Source organism: Oncorhynchus mykiss, chromosome 8 (assembly GCF_057628025.1).
Source record: "Oncorhynchus mykiss isolate SJ-2025 chromosome 8, ASM5762802v1, whole genome shotgun sequence".
Classification (NCBI taxonomy): domain Eukaryota; kingdom Metazoa; phylum Chordata; class Actinopteri; order Salmoniformes; family Salmonidae; genus Oncorhynchus; species Oncorhynchus mykiss.
Genome location: NC_143029.1, coordinates 63,546,971 through 63,570,371, shown reverse-complemented (window position 1 = coordinate 63,570,371; position 23,401 = coordinate 63,546,971). Strand labels below are relative to the sequence as shown.

Below are 23,401 nucleotides of genomic sequence, written 5' to 3'. Positions count from 1 at the left end.
GGCTGAAAAGTGAGAAGCAGTGGACGAGCCACCTGGCTCACTTGGGCCTGATCAACCTATCCTTCAAGACGTGTAGTGGGCAGCACATGTAGGATAAGAAGGTACCTCACCAGGAGCTGCAGAAAAGGCTGTTTGTGGGTAAATATAAAGAAAACCCTTTATACTCTACTTTCACTTTGCTGACCGCATTTAAATGTTGAGTAGCTTCTGGGAATAAAGACACTAAATCCGCACATGAATAATGAATTATTATACATGCACAAACTTTATTTACTTTTTATATCTAGTGACCCAGACCAACAGAGCAGTTAGTCTGGTCTATTACCAGTCAGTTGGCTTCAGGTATGCCCCTCTAAAGAGTACAGTACATGGATTTACCACCAGAGGACCAAACCACTGAGCTGGTCCATGTTGAGAACAAGGATGTCATATAATCCATGCATATTGTATGTATATAATGTGGTTAAGAGTCCTGACTGTAGCAGAATATGAATACACATCAAATTGGAAGGAATTTTCCTGTCACTGTGGGCCTCACAGCACAGTAGTACAGAGCAGAGTCTGTCACTACAGCAGAGGAGATCTCCAGATCCAAACGGTTTATCTCTTCATTCAGTTATTCAAGTGGTCAGTGGACCTGCTACTTTTATCATCTCTGAACCTGAGATGTACAGGAGTCACTCTGGCCTTTGTGCTGTGTCTTGGTGATACCAACAACTTCATCTCCACCAGTAGATGTCCTGGAGTAGTTGTAAAACAAGGTAACAGGGGTTCCCTCTAAACAGTAATCTCTTTCTTGAGTGGAGTGAGGTCCTCACAACTGACACATGCATAGAGAATGGTTTTATTTAACATACATTTAATTGTTGAATAAAATATATTGAAATTGAATTGAATTCATATTGACAATCATGGCAATGCAGTGTATTGAATTGTATTGTTTTGTCATGTATTGTATTGTATTGTATAACCTACCCATAAATATGGTCAGGAACAACACTGAATCCAGCAACACCATATTAGATGACCAGAGACAAACTGACAGAAAGATCTCAGCAGTCTCTGAACGTTTCCTCCTGTTTTATGTTTCTATACTGTTGTTCATCTCCTCCTCTTTCATAAGTCCCCCCCCTTAACATACAGTAGGTATGTTAGAAATGTATGTCATACATGATGTCTGTTTCCTCCCATGGATCTTGACAGGTTTTTGTACAGTGTTACTGTGGTCTTCATGGCACTTCAGCAAAGGAGATCTTCAGGCATTTTCCCAGCACTGGTTTGATAATACCAATAGAATATATTTCCAAATGTAGAAGTTGAGAAGTAGTTGTAGGACACGGTGACAGTGGTTCCCTCCAAGCCATGCACCTAATTTCTTAAAGGAGCAATAGCATTCTCTATACTGTGATCTGTACAAATAGAGGGTAGTTGTAATGCATACGTTAGAGAAAATAAAATGAAACTTAAAATATATCATTTTTTAATGCATCATTATCAGGAAAGTGTCACTTATCTACACATGTGCAGAGAAGCAGCACTGCATATAGAAACATAATCTTGGCGATCTCTGAATATTTGCTCCTCTCTTGCCTAGATGTAGCTCCTCCCCTTCTCATTGGTTTCTTTCCAAGGCACTTGACATGTTTTTGTACAGTATTTCTCTGTTTCCTGTCACTGTGGGCATCAGAGCACAGTAGTACAGAGCAGAGTCTGTCAGAGGAGAGCAGAGGAGATCTTCAGATCCACACATTTTTCCACTTTGTCAATGGAAACTGTCAGACAAGGAGGTGGGGGAGTAGCTGTAAATGCTAACCCCACTGGTGTGATGTACAGGAGGAATTCTGGTTTGGATCTGGGATACTGGCGGTACCACTGGAGATTGTAGACATTGTCATCAAATTTGCAGGAGAGAATTACATAGTAGCAGGGTTTATTGAAAAACCAAAACTGTTTCCTGCAAAAAAATGTAACAGTAAAAATTATAGTTGTAACTGACGTGTAACACATTTTCTGTAACTGCTATAAATTTAACATACATGATAGTATTGTACTATGACACATTTTATGGATGAAAATATGTTCTTCATTCACGGTCAAATAATCTTCAAAGATGAAGCAAGGATTTCAATCATGTAGTAACTCACCTAAAAAAGCTGAAAAGAGAACACATGAGAAGAGCAACATCTGGCTAGACATTTGAGTAACACACAGACAGACAGACAGCGTTTCAGCACTAAGAGACCTAACTAACTAGCTACTTCTTGAATAATAACTTCCCATAAAATCTTTGATTATACAACCCCTCCTCTTGACACCAAAGTGAAATGTTTTCTGCTGTTGCTTTTTTTCTACAGTAAACAGTGGGGCAAAAAAAGTATTTAGTCAGCCACCAATTGTGCAAGTTCTCCCACTTAAAAAGATGAGAGGCCTGCAATTTTCATCATAGGTACACGTCAACTATGACAGACAAAATGAGAAAAAAAATCCAGAAAATCACATTGTAGGATTTTTTATTTTTTTATTTGCAAATTATGGTGGAAAATAAGTATTTGGTCAATAACAAAAGTTTTTCTCAATACTTTGTTATATACCCTTTGTTGGCAATGACAGAGGTCAAACGTCAAAAGTCTTCACAAGGTTTTCACACACTGTTGCTGGTATTTTGGCCCATTCCTCCATGCAGATCTCCTCTTGAGCAGTGATGTTTTGGGGCTGTTGCTGGGCAACACGGACTTTCAACTCCCTCCAAAGATTTTCTATGGGGTTGAGATCTGGAGACTGGCTAGGACCTTGAAATGCTTCTTACGAAGCCACTCCTTCGTTGCCCGGGCGGTGTGTTTGGGATCATTGTCATGCTGAAAGACCCAGCCACGTTTCATCTTCAATGCCCTTGCTGATGGAAGGAGGTTTTCACTCAAAATCTCACGATACATGGCCCCATTCATTCTTTCCTTTACACAGATCAGTCGTCCTGGTCCCTTTGCAGAAAAACAGCCCCAAAGCATGATGTTTCCAACCCCATGCTTCACAGTAGGTATGGTGTTCTTTGGATGCAACACTCAACACGACGAGTTTAGTTTTTACCAAAAAGTTATATTTTGGTTTCATCTGACCATATGACATTCTCCCAATCTTCTTCTGGATCATCTAAATGCTCTCTAGCAAACTTCAGACGGGCCTGGACATGTACTGGCTTAAGCAGGGGGACACGTCTGGCACTGCAGGATTTGAGTCCTAGAGAGTCCTAGAGTCCTAGAGAGTAGAGTGTTACTGATGGTAGGCTTTGTTACTTTGGTCCCAGCTCTCTGCAAGTCATTCAACTAGGTCCCCCCGTGGGGTTCTGGGATTTTTGCTCACCGTTCTTGTGATCATTTTGACTCCACGGGGTGAGATCTTGCGTGGAGCCCCAGATCGAGGGAGATTATCAGTGGTCTTGTATGTCTTCCATTTCCTAATAATTGCTCCCACAGTTGATTTCTTCAAACCAAGCTGCTTACCTATCGCAGATTCAGTCTTCCCAGCTGGGTGCAGGTCTACAATTTTGTTTCTGGTGTCCTTTGACAGCTCTTTGGTCTTGGCCATAGACTGTTTGAGGTTGTGGACAGGTGTTTTTTATACTGATAACAAGTTCAAACAGGTGCCATTTAATACAGTTAACGTGTGGAGGACAGGGGAGACTCTTAAAGAAGAAGTTACAGGTCTGTGAGAGCCAGAAATCTTGCTTGTTTGTAGGTGACCAAATACTTTTTTTCCACCATAATTTGTAAATAAATTAATAAAAATTCTCAATGTGATTTTCTGGATTTTCTTTTCTCATTTTGTCTGTCATAGTTGAAGTGTACCTATGATGAAAATTACAGGCCTTTCTCATCTTTTAAGTGGGAGAACTTGCACAATTGGTGGCAGACTAAATACTTTTTGCCCCACTGTATGTTGTCAGGTTTTCTGTTTCTGGGTTTCCTGTCACTGTGGATTGCAAGGCACAGTAGTACAGAACAGTCTCTGTCCCTTCAGCAGAGGAGATCTTCAGATCCACATTAGTCTTCTCATCATTCAGTTTAACAGGCAGTCGAGGATGGGTTGATTTATTATGTGTCTTAAACGCTTCTTCAGTGATGAAGAACAGGAATTCTGGTTCTGTTCTGGTGTATTGTTGGTACCACAGTAAAGTATCAATACTGTAAGAGCCAGTGTAGTTGCAGGACAGAGTAATACCGTCACCCTCAAAAACACACTCTTCAGTTTTGATATTATTTCCTCCTCATACGTGCAACCTGAAATAAATAATGTTCAACCTGTTTTGAATAAATACTATTGCAATTCATGCACCATAAATGCTTTATCGACCTACATGTCTGAAATCCAAAATGGCAATGCAAAACCTAGTCACTTACCAATGGCTATTGAAAAAAGCAAAATTGCATAAAACATTATCATGGGGACTAATGAATAAAGTAAAAGTGTATCACTATCCTCCTCTCAAACGTCTTATAGACTACATCATGTACTATCAAAGCACTCATTGACTTTGAAGCCCCACCTCTCTACACTAAAGTAGTCAGGTATTTGAGTTCAACTGTCTTTCTGGGTTGGATTGCTGCTAAATGTCATCTTGGTGATTTTACTGTAGTTCTGAATAGAGAAATTTGACATGACTGCCCTCTATTGGTATTGTCTCAAAATGTATGCTGTTCACAAAAAACAATGGAGAAGAATAAGACTTGTACTGCCCATTATCCTCTAAGGAAGCAAAACAACACAGCAAATGTTCTTCATTCTGTATTTATTCAGACTTGTATCTTTGATCATGTTATATCACAACAGGAACATGCAGACAATATATAAAGTATTATTTTCTGAATAATATTTATATTAAATAACTGTTATTTCTTCTATTTCAATGGATGTCGTGATGCAGAGAAAAAAATACAGTACAATTCAAAAGTTTGGACACACCTACTCATTCAAGGGTTTTTCTTGAGTTTGACTATTTTCTACATTGTCGAATAATTGTGAAGACATCAACACTATGAAATAACACATATTGAATCATGTAGTAACCAAAAAAGTGTTAAACAAATCAAAATATATTTGATATTTTAGATTCTTCAACGTAGCCACCCTTTGTCTTGAGGACAGCTTTGCACACTCTTGGCATTCTCTCAACCAGCTTCATGAGGAATACTTTTCCAACAGTCTTGAAGGAGTTCCCACATATGCTGAGCACTTGTTTGCTGCTATTCCTTCACTCTGCCGTCCAACTCTCTATTGGGTTGAGGTCGGGTGATTGTGAAGGCCAGGTCATCTGATGCAGCACTCCATCACTCTCCTTCTTGGTCAAATAGCCTTTACACTGCCTGGAGGTGTGATGGGTCATTTTCTCATTGAAAAACAAATGATAGTCCCGCTGAATGCAAATAAGATATTATTATCGCTGCAGAAGGCTGTGGTTGCCATACTGGTTAAGTGTGCCTTGATTTCTAAATAAATCACACAGTGTCACCAGCAAAACACCATCACACCTCCTCCTCCATGCATCATGGTGGGAACCACACATGCAGAGATCATCCATTCACCTTCTCTGCGTCTCACAAAGACATGCCTGTTGGAATCAAAAATGGACTCATCAGACCTAAGGACAGATTTCCACCGGTTTAATGTCAATTGCTCGTGTTTCTTGACCCAAGCATGTCCCTTCTTCTTATTGGTGTCTTTTAGTAGTAGTTTCTTTGCAGCAATTCGACCACGAAGGCCTGATTCATGCAGTCTCCTCTGAACAGTTGATGTTGAGATGTGTCTGTTACTTGAACTCTCTGAAGCATTTATTTTGGCTGCAATCTTAGGTGCTCTAAGGTGCAGTTAACACTAACGAATAGACGTCAAGAAAAAAGGATATGTCATCACTTTTCAACCTCATTTGTCCTCTTGCAGCTTCCCAATGTCAACATATTTGAAAAAAATCATGGTTTATAGTAAAAAAAAAAATGTGTTTTTAATGAAAATGATATTACAATAATGTTCATCATATGATTTTAAACATGAGCAGGCACAGTTATGCCCAATAACAACTCATCACCCAAAACACTCTGTATTGAAGAACTGAGAAGATTTGACAGTTGTTATCAATCTAATAATAACTACACATTGCCTCCTTAGGTGATAGTTAAACCATATTGTGTATACCAATCAAATCCTCTCAGATCTTCATAAGTGAATGACGTGCCCAAAGTAAACTGCCTGTTGCTCAGGCCCTGAAGCCAGGATATGCATATAATTGGTGTCATTGGAAAGAAAACACTTTGACGTTTGTATAAATGTTTAAATAATTTAGGAGAATATAACACAATATATATGATAGGAGAAAATACAAAGAAAATCAAACTGGAATATTTTTTTTGAGAGACCATGCTTTTACAATGGAAAGTATAGGGGCATACGGGAAATTAGCTCCATGGATGCAATTCATATGGCTTCCAAAGGGTGTCAGTAGTCTATGTTCAAGGTGTCAGGCTTGTAACTTCAAAAAAAAGAAGAAATATCAGTTTTAGTACAGGGACACAGCCTTAGAAATTCATGTTTGCACTCGCCATGAAAAATGGATGCACATGCTAAAATTGGTTTCCTATTGAACATACTTCTATCCATAAGAAATATTATAGTTTGATAAATAGAAAAGTTTTTTTTTTGTTGAATTTTACCCCTTTTTCTCCCCAATTTCGTAGTATCCAATTGTTGTAGTAGCTACTATCTTGTCTCATCGCTACAACTCCCGTACGGGCTCGGGAGAGACGAAGGTTGAAAGTCATGCGTCCTCCGATACACAACCAACCAAGCCGCTGCTTCTTTAACACAGCGCACATCCAACCCGGAAGCCAGCCGCACCAATGCGCCGGAGGAAACACCGTGCACCTGGCCACCTTGGTTAGCGTACACTGCGCCCAGCCCGCCACAGGAGTCGCTGGTGCGCGATGAGACAAGGACACCCCTACCGACCAAGCCCTCCCTAACCCGGGCGACGCTAGGCCAATTGTGCGTCGCCCCACGGACCTCCCGGTCGCGGCCGGTTACGACAGAGCCTGGGCGCGAACCCAGGACTCTGATGGCAAAGAAAAGTTTTTTTGACAAAGTTTAGGGGTAGAGTTTTGGATTCCTTTCTCTTTTTGTTGAAGGAGTGGAATACTCAAATCGATGGCGCCAACTCAACAGACTTTTTGAGATATAAAAAAAGATTTTATCTTTCCCAAAATGACACTACATGTTGTAGCTGGGATCCTTTGGATGACAAATCAGAGGAAGATTTTCAAAAAAAAAAGTTAATATTTAAATCGCTATTTGTGAATTTATGAAACCTGTGCTGGTGTAAAAATATTTGGGCGCAGTCCTCAAACAATTGCATGGCATGCTTTCGATGTAAAGCCTATTGGACAGTGCAGTTAAACAATTTAAGCTTTTAACCAATATAAGACACTTGTATGTACAGTTGAAGTCGGAAGTTGGCATACACCTTAGCCACGTACAATTAAACACAGTTTTTCACAATTCCTGACATTTTATCCTAGTAAGAAATCCCTGTTTTAGGTCAATTAGGATCTCCACTTTATTTTAACCCTTTCACACGTACCATCACACGGGTGTGATCGTTCTACAGTGGTCCCTGAAGCGTACGATCACACCCGTGTGTTTAGAACACTCATTTAGAATGCTTGTTTAGAACGGCAGTTTCGAATGATGCAACAATCAGCGTTTGAGCTGACCACACTTTTTTCAGAAACTATTTACACAAACACAGTCTTTACAAAGTTATGTCCAGAATGTCAGCAGTTTATTTTTGGATGCATTGTTCAGATATTCACAAAAGTAAATATAGCATAACACAATCATCCTAACCGGAAAAATGTAGGCTACATTTGTCCTAGCGCTCAGGAAAGATTGACCCAACACAAGCAGTCATATTTTCTAACTCTCGGCTGACATAAACTACAATATGAATTAGCTAATAGCAATATATAATTAATCACATCACGGGTGAGCTCACCATTGATCGAAATAACTAGGTAAAACACTTTATAGAAATCGAAAGTAATCCGACGATTAGTTTCAGCGCGATTAGTTTCAGCGCGCAGCCATGCATTTTTTCCTCACAGAAACCGAAGATAATAAGAGAAGACGAGATGAGTTTGGTCTGTTTATAGTATGCATGTTGAAGGGGTGTGTCATCTACCGTCGTTCACATCCCCTCATTAATTTCCGGAAGTCCTCAAAAAAAATTGTGAACTCTTACTCACCTCATTTTGTTATAACATCTTTGGTCAAACAGATGTGAATCCCAGAATGCATTGTATGTCAACAAACATGGCTACACAGCTGGAATTAGCTTAGCTCATCATAATCAGTACAACCTTCAAAAAAGTATTTTACACACATAATATGTGCCCATTACAATCTGTGCAAGAATCGGAATGCATGATTTGTCACCTAGAATTGAAAACATGTGAATAAAACCGTAAATACACAAATAATTGCCACACAAAACATTTTCTGATAGTGATTTATTGATACAAGTGGCGCGTGCTGGCAGTCAACCACATAACCTCCCACTCTGCGCCATTCAGTGTTGTTGTTTATGTATGTTGCTAGTGAGCTAAGCTGTAGCATTAACAATGTCTTTCAAAAGGAGACAACTCACAAATGTGGAAATTCTGGAGACTTTTTAAAATTCTGACAATGAGTCTGAGTATGAAAGTCAGGAATCAGATTCTGACAGAGGAGCTGCCCCCCAACCTTGTAGTCATTGAGAACCCTGAATCTGAATTTCCCTTGTCCATTGAGGAAGTACCAGTTCCCTTTGAAGATGCTGGTGGTGATGGAGGCAGACCGACAGTGGATAAAGTACAGGAGTTCTGTGGTAGCTGGAAGGCCACCAGTCATTTCTCCCCTCCTGGCCCTGCTGTTTGCTTTGACGAGTCCCAGTCTGGAGTGCAACGCCCCTTGCCATTTCCAACTGAGGCAGAGTGCTTCAAGTTGTTTCTGACAGAGGAGCTGGTGGGAGACATAGTTGAGGAGATCAATCGCTATGCCTTAGAGCTACAGGAGAAGAGAGAGACAGGAGTGAGGGGGAAACTCGCTAAATGGGTGACAACCACAATTAGTGAAATGTATACCTTCCTGGTGACAGTCCTATTCATTGGAATAGTAAAGAAGAACTCCCTAAGAGAATACTGGTTTACACAGGGTCCACCACTGACATCCAACATTATGAGAGGCTTGGGGTGTCCGGGTCCGTGGTGATGACCATGCTGGCTCCTCATCTCGGCAAGGGACACACTTTGTACGTGGACAATTGTGACAGCAGTCCCACACTCTTCCAGCATCTGCAGCAATACTGCAATAAAATAGATGACTATTACATATTGGCATATGTGTTTTCTTGCTGTGTTTTCATCCAGTAAAACTGTTAAAGAGTGTACGTTAGCATACAAAAGCTGTCCTCATTCTTCAGCTCCAAAGATGTCCAGCTCCAGTTATAATATTGGCAAATAATGTTTCTGAAAGTACAGAATAAAGAGGAATTATTCATTAGAATACAATATAAGGATATAGCAATAAAACAATACTACAAAGAAGTAACATAATAAACACTGCTATAAAAAATAGTTTATTTCATTGACAAAATCACAGATTTGAGTTATAACAGTAAGAAACTAACTTTTGAGCTCCACAAGGGGGCAAGGCAGGGCAGAACAGAGCTATGCTGAATAGACCAAATAAACAAACCATGGTCATATTTTTATTTTATTTAACTAGGCAAGTAATTTAAGAACAAATTATTATTTACAATGATGGCCTACACCGGCCAAACTCGGACAACGCTGGGCCAATTGTGCGCTGCACTATGGGACTCCCAATCACAGCCAGTTGTGATACAGCCTGGAATTGAACCAGGGTGTCTGTAGTGCCATAGACCGCTGCGCCACTTGGGAGTCATAAGGCCAGGGTAGCTTCAAAATACAACACAAGCTAATAGTTTTCTGACGCAACTAGCATTGTTTTACAGAGCTAATAGAATAATGTAGCTAGGTAAGCATGATTGACAATAACACCACAAAGGTTATAAAATGTGTAACGTTACCTCACGTGTCCGCAGTTATAAGAAATATATTATGATCTACAGCTACAGCAGAAACAGCATACGGAAACTATTATTATAACTATTATAACGTAATAAGGCACTTACTTTGATAGAAACACAGCCTGGATTTGAACCAGGGAGTCTGTAGTGACACCTCTAGCACTGAGATGTAGTGCCATAGACCGCTGCGCCACTTGGGAGTCATAAGGCCATGGTAGCTTCAAAATGCAACACAAGATAATACTTCTCTGACGCATTTAGCATTGTTTTACAGAGCTAATAGAAGAATGTGGCTACATAAGCATGATTGACTATAACACCATAAAGGTTATACAATGAGTAACGTTACCTCACGTGTCCGCGGTGATAAAGAATATACACAAATATATTATGCTCCATACATACAGTACGCTACAATAGAAATGTGGAATGGAAAATGTGAACACGTGTGCAGATCCTGTTCTGACGGGAGATGAGCTGCAGACGTGAACTGCACAAACAATTGGGAAGTGCTTGGGGAATTTTGTCCGTGTCAGAAATGTCCCAAAAATGTAATTATCCGCAAAAGTAAAAATGACTATTTTTATGTGAATGAATGAGGAGGCGGAACACACCTAAATTCAAACTGTTTTTAGAAAATAAAAACTTGTTAGAAAATCATTTGAAATTGAAGTTAAAACAACCTATACATATAAACAGTTTGCGTGCTTTAGTTTGAGGGCAGCGCGGATAAAATGTACTGTTACGTATCAATCACATTCTGGAATGGAGAGAACATTCTAACATCACGTGCATAAAAAAACTCACGCTGGGGCGACCGTTAGAGATATTTGGAACTCACGCATGAAAGGGTTAAGAACGTGAAATGTCAGAATAATAGTGGAGACTGATTTATTTCAGCTTTTATTTCTTTCATCACATCCCCAGTGGGTCAGACGTTTACATACACTCAATTAGTATTTGGTAGCATTGCCTTTAAATTGTTTCACTTTGGTCAAACTTTTTGGGTAGCCTTCCACAAGCTTCCCAAAATCAGTTGGGTGAATTTTGGCCCATTCCTCCTGATAGAGCTGGTGTAACTGAGTCAGGTTGGTAGGCCTCCTTGCTCGCACACGCTTTTTCAGTTCTGCTCACAAATTTTCATTAGGATTGAGGTCAGGGCTTAGTGGCCACTCCAATACCTTGACTTTGTTGTCCTTAAGCCATTTTGCCACAACTTTGGAAGTATGATTGGGGTTATAGTCCATTTGGAAGACCCATTTGCGACCAAGCTTCAATTTCCTGACTGATGTCTTGAGATGTTGCTTCAATATATCCACATAACTTTCCTGCCTCATGATGCCATCTACTTTGTGAAGTGCACCAGTCCCTCCTGCAGCAAAGCACACCCACAACATGATGCTGCCACCCCCGTGTTTCCTCCAAACAGAACGATGGTCATTATGGCCAAGCAGTTCTATTTTTGTTTCATCAGACATTTATCCAAAAAATACAATCTTTGTCCCCATGTGCAGTTGCAAGCCGTAGTCTGGCTTTATTGCGGTTTTGGAGCATTTGCTTCTTCCTTGCTGAGCGGCCTTTCAGGTTATGTCGCTGTAGGACTCGTTTTACTGTGGATATAGATACTTTTGTACCTGTTTCCTCCAGCATCTTCACAAGGTTCACAAGCCATAATGTATAGTATAAAATAATAACTAATCCTTAATACAAATAACGTATAATCTTAATTCTTAGACAATAGAACCATACCTGCAATAGTATTATACAAAAGACAGGACAGGAACACATCAGTTTCCAATGCACCATCTTACAAGTTGTTCTATACAGGAGCATGAAGAATGGTAAAACACATATCCTGTCTCACATCCCCAATACATTGTTAGGTGCTTTCAGTGTTGACAGTATTAAAATACAACAACTCATGAACAAAAACACTGTAATACAAACAAGCTGCTACAAGGTGAAACCACCTTTATCCCTTTCAGACCTTAGAGGGCTAAAACTACATCTCCCGTAATGCAAAGCTAGCATTAGTCGGCAGCTCAGCTAACCGTTTGCATCACAGAAAGGCATGCTAGCTAGCAACAGCAATAATTTTTAGCACTCTGTAAACTATATCAATAACAATACAACTCTGAAAGTTACATGTTTCAATAGTTTCACACTCCCTTATAACAATATCTACAGCATTAACCTTGGGATGTTTTATTTACTTCACATTACAGACTTCTACAAAGGAGCAATCTGCAACACATACCTTTCTCTCTCTGTGTTTTCTCGGACTGAGGAGAACGGGAGCTATGGGTAGTACCAGGGTGTTAGTAGGTGACGTAAGCACCCAGATGAAATAAAATACATTTAATGAAATAAAACCCGAAGATGTTAATATCATTCAGCTACTGTAGCTGCCTAATTAACATCAACAGGCAGCACTAGTAGCGGAACAATGAAAAATAGACACCAAAAGTAAAGTTCCTGGTGATCATAGAGATCTGACTCCCCCCCTCTGTCTGAACTTGGAATATTCCTGTTTGTGGGCTTGGGCCACTGACCCTTAACCTGGTTGTTCTGTTCTGTGTTGTGTACTATTCTAATAATTTGAAGTTTGATGGAATAACCATTTCAACTCCCCTACACACTATACTGCATGATTGTATCGAGTTTACTAATGTGTTAGTTCTATTAGCTATGTTAACGATGACATTAGTTTAGCTAATATATGGTGACAACGATGCAGGCTGTGTGTAGCAGTAGACATTGATGATATATAAAGGCCATGACTATTTTTGTGAATGATTCGAGAGATACAGATTAAAATACTTGAGTGTTTCCATTGAAACGGATGGAGGAGGTCTTTATTCCAGTGAGATTGCTAAAGCAAACACCGTTTAGATTTTCTGACCTAGATTGAGGCACATCAGTTATTTTGGCATTAATATGTGTCTCACATCAGTTTGCAAACAATGTTAAAAAGTTTATTGAATTAATAAAGCTGCATAAAAACATGGTCTCTTTTTGGCTTTCTTGAGTAAGGAAACTCTAAAATGCAGGTGTTTGACCTGAAGATCCCTGACGCCATAATTCAACCTTATTTTTTTGTGTTTCCAGTTGTCTTGAAAGCACCATAAATCCAGAGATTAGCAAACATTGCTGACAACATGTAATGACAAAACATGCCCACAAAAATATGTGCCAACTTCCTGTTCAAGTGAGCACAGCACAACAGTGAGTTCAAAAATGTCTGGTATGCTGGTGCATAAATAATGTAACATGCCAGGGAAATATGCAGTGGTGGAAAAATTACTCAATTGTCATACCTGAGTAAAAGTAAAGATACCTTAATAGAAAAGTTACCCAGTAAAATACTACTTGAGTAAAAGTAAAAAAATATTTGGTTATAAATGTACTTACGTATCAAAAGTAAAAGCAGAAATCCTTTCAAGTTCCTAAAGCAAACCAGACGACACAATTTTCTTCTTTTTTTTATTGACGGATAGCCAGGGAAAATGTATACACCCCTGCATCATGGCGCCTACAGAGATGGTCGCCACGCTTTGCTTTCTTAGGAAACTATGCAATATTTTGTTTTCTATGTATTGTTTCTTACATTGTTACCCCAGGAAATCTTAAGTCTTATTACATACAGCCAGGAAGAACTATTGGATAGAAAAGCAACGTCATCTTACCAATATTACGACCAGCAATACGACTTTCCTGAAGCGGATCCTCTGTTCAGACCACCACCCAGGACAATGGATCTGATCCCAGTAGGTGACCCAAAACAACGGTGCCGCAGAAGGGGCAGACGGAGCGGCCTCCTGGTCAGGCTTCGTAGACGTGCATATTGCTCACCACTCCGGAGTATACTACTCGCCAATGTCCAGTCTCTTGACAACAAGGTAGGCAAAATTCGAGTGAGGGTTGCCTTCCAGAGACACATCAGAGATTGTAACATTCTCTGTTTCACAGAAACATGGCACACTCCGGATATGTTGTCAGAGTCGGAACAGCCACCCGGTTTCTTCACGCATCGCGCCAACAGAAACAAACATCTCTCTGGTAAGAAGAAGGGCGGGGTTGTATGTATATAACGACTCATCGTATAATCATAACAGCATACTTCTTACAATCAAATGCTGACCGCATTATCTACCAAGAGAATTCTCTTCGATTATAATCACAGCCATGTATATCCCCCCAAGCAGATACCTCGTCGACCCTGAAATAACTTCACTGGACTCTATGTAAACTGGAAACCATACATCCTGAGGCTGCATTTATTGTGGCTGGGGATTTTAGCAAAGCTAATCTGAAAACATATCGAACGCGCAAGCTGGTAACATTCTGGATCATTGCTACTCTAACTTCCGCGATGCATACAAAGCCCTCCCCCGCCCTCCCATCGGTAAATCTGACCATTACTCCATTTTGTTGCTCCCAGCCTATAGACGGAAACTAAAACAGGAAACGCCCATGCTCAGGTCTATCCAACGCTGCTCCGACCAATCGGATTCCACGCTTCAAGATTGCGTCGATCACATGGACTGGGATATGTTCCGGGTAGCCTCAGACAACAACGTTGATGTATACGCTGACTCGGTGAGCGAGATTATTAGCAAGTGCATTGGTGATGTTGTACCCACTGTCTATTAAAACTTTCCCTAACCAGAAACCGTTGATTAATGGCAGCATTCGCGCAAAACTAAAAGCACGAACCACTGTTTTTAATCATGGCAAGGCGACTGGAAACATGACCGAATACAATCAGTGTAGCTATTCCCTCCGCAAGGCAATCAAAAAAGCTAAGTGTCAGTATAGAGACAAAGTAGAGTCGCAATTCAGTGGCTCAAACACCAGACGCATGTGGCAGGGTCTACAGTCAATCATGGATTGACTGTCAAACCAGCCCCGTCGCAAACACCGAAGTCTTGCTTCCAGACAAATTAACAAACAGTCTTCTCATGTGTTCTGCTAGTATATTTTCAACTTCTATGTCTACTTGTTCTGTCTGGCATTATCCATTATTTAAAGACATAGACCCAAGTAAACACATTTGCTATATTTATCTATTACCATTTTTTTATTTTTTATTATCCAATAGGCCACAAAGTGTCCTAACCTTATTGCTTGAAATTAAAAATATGTCAAGAACTATAAACTCGTTCATAATTATCCATTACACAAATTACCTTAAAATCAGTATCACAAATTACCTTAAAATCATTATTCAAATGGCCCTCCCATGAGGCTGATCAGACCACAAAGGGAAGCCATGAGAGAGGTCAAAGGTCATACCACCCCTTTACAGTCGTGTTTCATACTATATTATACAAATTAAAGAAAAACCATCATACATTTTCTACATGTTGTATCACAGGTTCCCAGAACATTCCCTTTATCTAAATAATTCACGTGTTTAATTAAAACTCAGAAAATAATATATATTATTAATATTTCCTTATGTGAGTGTACCCCTTTAAGATATCGTGTCTCTGGGAAACATGGAAATCTCCTCAAACCCAAACGTTTACTACAAACAAAACCTAATAATAATGATAATTCCATTGTACTCCCTCCAATCTTTATTTTTACATTTCCTCAATGGTTCATTATACTTAATTGAACATACGCTCCAAGCTTGCTTTGCAACATTAAATCCCATTCAGTCTGTCTGCAAACAGTCTCTGAAAATGCTTGATAGGAATACCCTGGGTTTAGACACACACAACTGTGATTAATGTGCACTGTCCCTTTAAAATAAAATTAACTCAACCTGCAATCCACTTTGCGGATCTGTCATTGTTCCACGTAATGGAAACAGATTAGAATGTTAGAATACCTTAACTTCCTGTTCAATTTCACTGGTGTTACCTAAACAGAATCAATAACCAGAAACTATCACAAAACTTTTACAATTCAACTATTCAGACCTGAATCGCTTACAGCCAAATATAGCCCAGTGAGCGCGACTAACTGTCCTCTTCTTACCAGTGGACAAAAATAAAACCTCTCCTCCAACAACGTTCTGCCTTACCGCTATTGTACGATTAAAACCAAACTTTACACTTGTCCCTTCTCTTTCGGCTTCACCCTTATTAAATGTCCAATACTTAAAAGTAACATGTAAGTCAAGCTGCCAAATTTTATAACCTACATCATTTAATCCATAAGAATAAAAAACACAATTCGATGGGCACAACTCTATCACAATTATCTCTCCGCTATTATTTAGAATTCATTAGATTTAGGTAACTGTCTCTTCTATGATTCAGTCATTTAAATATGACTCCATTCTCCAGTCAGTGCTAGGAAACGCTTACTTCACTGGAAAAAGAGGAGAGTTACAGAACGCTTCATCCCCCGGTATGATAACCCCTCCCTTTCGTAGCTGTTCAAAAGTGGGTATTATCCCTTTCATTGCTTGCTGCTTTAATGGGTATGGTTTTTAGTCAGGTCTATAATTTGATTTTGAAACCACTTGCACCGGAGTTACTCCTTTAATTAATATGTTCCTGTTACAATGCCAAATCAATAGTTGCTAATTCAAAAACTTCACAATTCTGTTCCGACCTCCCCTCTCCAGTCTCGCTACCGCTATCCTCTGCCCCTGAATCTAGTCCTGAACAAGATTTTCTGTAGTTGAAGGGATTATTGAATCCCCCAAACTTTTTCCTGCTAGAAGAGTTTGCTAGAACAAATGAGAAGAGCAACATCTTGCTAGACCTTTGAGACACAGACAGACAAACAGAGAGCTCTGATGGACTAACTACTTCCTGACCAATAACATCCATAAACTTCATGTGGAACTTTGATTTTTCTGCCCCTCCTCTTGACACTAACGTGAAATGTTTTCTGTCATGGCTATCTTTCGACAGTATACTGTCTGTTGTCAGGTTTTTCTACAGTGTTTCTGGGTTTCCTATCACTATGGCACAGTTTTACAGAGCAGAGTCTGCAGAGGACATCTCCAGAGTGAACCCTGGTGTATTATCTGCATAATCCATAACCAGTAACTATGGTGCTGATTTGGGATGTTGTCAATTCCATAGAAGAGTCTTACCAAAGGAGGTGTCGTTACAAAAGAGAGTTACTCTGTCCCTTTCTGATGCCTCTTCTACAGCAGTGTAAGTTGTTCATAACCTGTTCATAACTGAGACCTACAAAACATATTATATTTAATACTTGAAACCCACATGGAAGATTTAATTCATTCCAAATGCAGTGTAAAGATACAAACTATTCAAAGTAAAAAAAAACATGCATCCTCATTTCATGCATTATCATTAAAATCTTCAATTTGAAAAATAAATACCTCAACATAATAACACTCAGTTTGAATGAAAATGTAATTAATTACCTATCAAGTTAAAGAAGAGTAATAGTGAACAGAACAACATTGTAGATGGCAGGATGTGTAGAATAACTACCAACTGCTGATGAAAAGCACAGCATCAACTGGCTATGATCTTCATGGTAGTATCATGTTTTATCTTGAGGATTCATAATCTAATCCTGAGTTTTATACTCTAGCTCCTCCTACTGACAATGTAGAATCAAAGACGTTTCTAATACATTTGATTTATTCACTAGAGAATCCACTTGATGGCACTGTGGTCTAACAGAAGAATGCAGACGCTTGTAAATCCGTAAAATTGATCTCACTGTTGAGTCAATAAGTATTGCGGCACTGTGGACGTCACAGCACAGCAGTACAGTGCAGAGTGTGGTATAGTTTTTTGTACAGTGTTTCTCTGTTTCATGTCAATGTGGGCTCTACAGCACAGTCGTACAGAGGAAAGTCTCTCACTTCAGCAGAGGAGATCTCAAGATCTTTGTTCAGTTTAACAGTGAGGTGAGAGTATTGTGGTTTAGCTCTCACTACAGTCCTAGAGGATAAAGCTTATCCTGGATACTGTTTATACTACAGTTCATTGTATGCTGAGGAGGATTTGCAGGAAAGCAAAACTACCCTCCTCTTCGTAAACTTAATGTTGGTTTGTCTGGATGGTCAGCTGAAAACTGCCACCGAAAAATATGAATAGGTGACAGATCAATTACAAGATTGATGTTTTTGAAATGAGGAAATATCTTCGTATTTACTCTAAAATCCAATAGCGCAGATAAACTATAACCTAAACAACATGTTACAAATAATTATAGGAATACAGTAATTTACTAACCTGTCAGAACAGAAAGTAAAATAACTGTGAAGAGAACTAGAGCAGAGTCTGTTACAACAGCAGAGGAGATCTCCAGATCCAGGCGGGTTCTCTCCTTATTCAGTTTAATAGACAGATGTGGGTATGGAGGAGTAGCGTTCACTATAGAGGGGTTTGAGGAGACTGTAGTGAGGAGGAGGAAGATGGGAGATGATCCAGGGTACTGTTGACACCACTGGAGAGTACTAGCAGAGGAGTAGTTACAGGACAGATTTATGACATCACCGTCCAATCCAAACACATTATCTGTTGTTGGAGTAATGTAATTCCCATGACTGCCACCTGGAAAAAATTCAAGTGTATTAAGAATGGATAAAATGTAATTCACAGTAATATTACTCCAGGCTCCGTTAATTACATTGGATATGAAGAATAGTATCAACCTCACCCACTAGTGCATACAGTGGGGCAAAAAAGTATTTCGTCAGCCACCAATTGTGCAATTTCTCCCACTTAAAAAGATGAGAGAGGCCTGTAATTTTCATCATAGGTACACTTCAACTATGACAGACAAAATGATGGAAAAAAATCCAGAAAATCACATTGTAGGATTTTTAATGAATTTATTTGCAAATTATGGTGGAAAATAAGTATTTGGTCAATAACAAAAGTTTATCTCAGTACTTTGTTAAATACCCTTTGTTGGCAATGACAGAGGTCAAACGTTTTCTGTAAGTCTTGACACGGTTTTCACACACTGTTGCTGGTAATTTGGCCCATTCCTTCATGCAGATCTCCTCTAGAGCAGTGATGTTTTGGGGCTGTTGCTGGGCAACACAGACTTTCAACTCCCTCCAAAGATTTTCTATGGGGTTGAGATCTGGAGACTGGCTAGGCCACTCCAGGACCTTGAAATGCTTCTTACGAAGCCACTCCTTCATTGCCCGGGCAGTGTGTTTGGGATCATTGTCATGCTGAAAGACCCAGCCACGTTTCATCTTCAATGCCCTTGCTGATGGAAGGAGGTTTTCACTCAAAATCTCACGATACATGGCCCCATTCATTCTTTGCTTTACACGGATCAGTTGTTCTGGTCCCTTTGTAGAAAAACAGCCCCAAAGCATGATATTTCCACCCCCATGCTTCACAGTAGGTATGGTGTTCTTTGGATGCAACTCAGCATTCTTTGTCCTCCAAACACAACGAGTTGAATTTTTACCAAAAAGTTATATTTTGGTTTCATCTGACCATACGACATTCTCCCAATCTTCTTCTGGATCATCCAAATGCTCTCTAGCAAACTTCAGACATGCCTGGACATGTACTGGCTTAAGCAGGGGGACATGTCTGGCACTGCAGGATTTGAGCCCCTGGTGGCGTAGTGTGTTACTGATGGTAGGCTTTGTTATTTGGTCCCAGCTCTCTGCAGGTCAAATCAAATCAAATCAAATTTTATTTGTCACATACACATGGTTAGCAGATGTTAATGCGAGTGTAGCGAAATGCTTGTGCTTCTAGTTCTGACAATGCAGTAATAACAAGTAATCTAACTAACAATTCCAAAACTACTGTCTTGTACACAGTGTAAGGGGATAAAGAATATGTACATAAGGATATATGAATGAGTGATGATACAGAGCAGTATAGGCAAGATACAGTAGATGGTATCGAGTACAGTATGTACAAATGAGATGAGTCCTCATTCACTAGGTCCCCCCGTGTGGTTCTGGGATTTTTGCTCACCGTTCTTGTGATCATTTTGACCCCACGGGGGGAGATCTTGCGTGGAGCCCCAGATCGAAGGAGATTATCAGTGGTCTTGTATGTCTTCCATTTCCTAATAATTGCTCCCACAGTTGATTTCTTCAAACCAAGCTGCTTACCTATTGCAGATTCAGTCTTCCCAGCCTGGTGCAGGTCTACAATTTTGTTTCTGGTGTCCTTTGACAGCTCTTTGGTCTTGGCCATAGTGGAGTTTGGAGTGTGACTGTTTGACGTTGTGGACAGGTGTCTTTTATACTGATGACAAGTTCAAACAGGTGCCATTAATACAGGTAACAAGTGGAGGACAGAGGAGCCTCTTAAAAAAAAAAGTTACAGGTCTGTGAGAGCCAGAAATGTTGCTTGTTTGTAGGTGACCAAATACTTATTTTCCACCATAATTTGCAAATAAATTCATTCAAAATCCTACAATGTGATTTTCTGGATTTTTTTTCTAATTTTGTCTGTCATAGTTGAAGTGTACCTATGATGAAAATTACAGGCCTCTCTCATATTTTTAAGTGGGAGAACTTGCACAATTGGTGGCTGACTAAATATGTTTTTGCCCCACTGTTTATTAAAATGTATCCTGGTAACATGCTGGTAAGTGTTATTTGACACAGTGAAAAGAGTGAACACAAGTATAATTCTGACAAAATGCCTCCCCTGGTTTCTCACTGTCCGCTACAGTATATAATGCATTTCTCCACCCCCGCCTCAATTATGTAACACCTCCCCTTAAAAAAACATCACAAAATATTATACACACATGCACAAACACACGCACAGCATTTTTGTAATGGGGCAGTATATCCTGTTGTCACAAGGGGCATCAGCGCACAGTAGTACACAGCAGAGTCAGACAGCTGTAATCTCTGGATCTTCAAGGGGACTGATTTTGCGGTGAAATTCAGACGGGCATCAAATCTCTCGTTGAACTCAGTAGTAGTGTCTGCAGATGAACATCCCTTCTCAGTATAAACATGGGGTTGACATTTGCTAGTTGTTTGTACAAAAGAGATATGCTGATTGATCACACATAGACAAGTGAGTGTTGTTGGTTGTCCTTCTTACGTCCTTTTTGTTGGCTGTGTTACATTCTCTTCTGCTCTGCACCCTGAAAAGAAAGATAAATACATCTTCACAACATATAATAATAATGTATATAAATTAAATTAACAAATGTGTCTGTCTGTATGGTATATTCTGATTCAGGGGTGTGTGTGCTTTGTTAGGTTGCCCCCTTCAGGTTGACTTTCATACTACACCACCAAGCTGTTGGTTTGAATGGGGCTAACAATAATGTTATTTTTGCACTTTGTCATATTCTCAAGTGATTATCCAGCCAATATAAAATAAAATGCCTGTGGTAAATTAAATTGAAGACTACTGATTGAAGAGTGAAGAATACATATTTCTCACATTGCATTGAATAGAAAGACAGAGAAACACTAGATCACCTGGTGATTTCACACAGCACAGGTGTGACCACATTTCTCTGATCTCAACTTCTGCCATTATGACATCAAATGTGGTTGATGGTTAATTATGATTTCCACTTCATCAAAGCTTTTTGGTCTGCAGGTTTTTGTACAGTGTATTATACACTTTGTATCACTGTGTATATTCCCTGAGAGCACAGTAGTAGAGAGCTGTGTCTGCCAGGGTTAGGCTTGTTATGACCAGTTCAGTTGATGTCCGGGATGTTGTGGATGTATATCTCTTATCAGGGATATGTTCGTCAGAGCTCTGTGATCTGGCACCTTTATACAGTAGAAACTGAGGAGCCTGGTTAGGATAATGCCGGTACCAGTAAAGCCAAATATTTTCATAGCTTGTATCATATGAGCATCTCAGAGTCACAAGTTCTCCCTCTGTACTGATCACTTCATTATTTACAGGAGTAATGTGATCCCCAGCAATCTGTCCTGTAAACAGAGAACAGTAAAATTGTAACAAAGTGTAACAAAGTGTAAAAGCTACGTGCTGTTGAAATTGGGATGGAAATGTATTAACAGTAATTATATATTAACAAAGTAAAAGTGACAAAAAACATAATTATTCATCATAACATGATATCAAACATTATATTAAATATTGTTTACCTGAGGCTAGAATGAGAACCAGTATCAGAGAGTTCTCCATGTTGAACAGAAATACCAGATCAGATCTCTGCCTTGGTTACTGGATTCTGTTGCTGCAGTTCTTGCTGCTGAGAGTTTTCTGCAGAGAGAAAGGGGATGTACATTACCCAGACAGGAAATAGCTGGTTTATAGGCACTTTTCATTGTGTTGTCAATAGCATTAAAATTAACTGTGTATATGCATGTGTGTCAAATCATGTTTTTGTACAGTGTTTCTGGTTTCCTGTCACTCTGTGCCTCAGAGAACAGTAGTAGAGAGTAGAGTATGTTACTTCAGCAGAGGAGATCTCCAGATCCACCCGGTCGGTTTGAACCTGAGCTGACATGCGAGGAGTGACAGGTTTCTGGACATATCCTGATTTAGTGATGAGAAACAAGAACTCTGGTTTAGACCTGAGATACTGACGATACCAATGTAGATTGTTTACAGAGCCAATGTAGCTGCAGGATAGGGTGATGGTATCACCCTCCACACCACCTACCATAGACCTAGTAGGATTAATGTAATCTTCAAAACTACCACCTGTCAGAATAGTAAAGACGTGTTGAGGTTTTAATAACTATCAAATATATTCTGGAGTTGGAATTAAAATGATGAAAATTAATCAAATCAAATCAAGTTTTATTGGTCACATACACATGGTTAGCAGATGTCAATGCGAGTGTAGCGAAATGCTTGTGAATACATCACTGACCCAAAAATACATCACTCACCAACAAGGACTGAGAGGAGAAGTTATGAAAGCAGCAACATAGCTGATAGATACAGTATACAAACGTTTCTAACACAAAACAGGTAGAGTTGAAAATCTCTCTCTGTAGCTATCTTTCAGTTTTGTTGATTGGAGAAAATGTTGTAGCGCCACCTACTGCCAAAGACAGGGGGTGGTGAACAACCACATTTCTATATGTGTGTGCCATGCAATCCTTGTTTAATTGTAGGATTGATGCATTCATTCATTTTTAACATTACTACTTCATTCATGTTATAGAAAAAAAAGTTTAAATCTATACAATGCAATTGCTTCAGTACACAGTACTACAAAGTAGAGTCTGTCACTTCAGCAGAGGAGATCTCCAGATACACAGAGGTTCTCTCCTCGTTCAGTATAACAGACAGTAGAATGTCTTGTGGATCAACTCTCAATTCATATGGATGATTGATAGTTGTTACGAGGTAAAGGAATTGGAGACCTGATCCAGAATAA

The 23,401-nt window shown here is 39.5% G+C and overlaps 1 pseudogene and 1 gene segment (V, D, J or C); both read right to left on the bottom strand.

Annotated features, from left to right (window-relative positions):
- Window positions 1-499: 499 nt before the first annotated feature.
- On the bottom strand, window positions 500-2,356 carry LOC149982072 (T cell receptor alpha variable 12-3-like). The segment is given in 3 exon segments: window positions 500-585; window positions 1,737-1,954; window positions 2,145-2,356. Coding segments are annotated over 3 exon segments (330 nt in total).
- Window positions 2,357-16,445: 14,089 nt separating this feature from the next.
- LOC149982071 (uncharacterized) lies at window positions 16,446-22,346 on the bottom strand (annotated as a pseudogene). Its single transcript, XR_016482759.1, has 6 exons — window positions 22,155-22,346; window positions 21,668-21,977; window positions 18,310-18,533; window positions 16,970-17,054; window positions 16,722-16,852; window positions 16,446-16,453 (listed from the first exon to the last, which is right to left on the bottom strand). The product of XR_016482759.1 is annotated as an uncharacterized LOC149982071 (transcript).
- Between the last annotated feature and the right edge of the window lie 1,055 nt (window positions 22,347-23,401).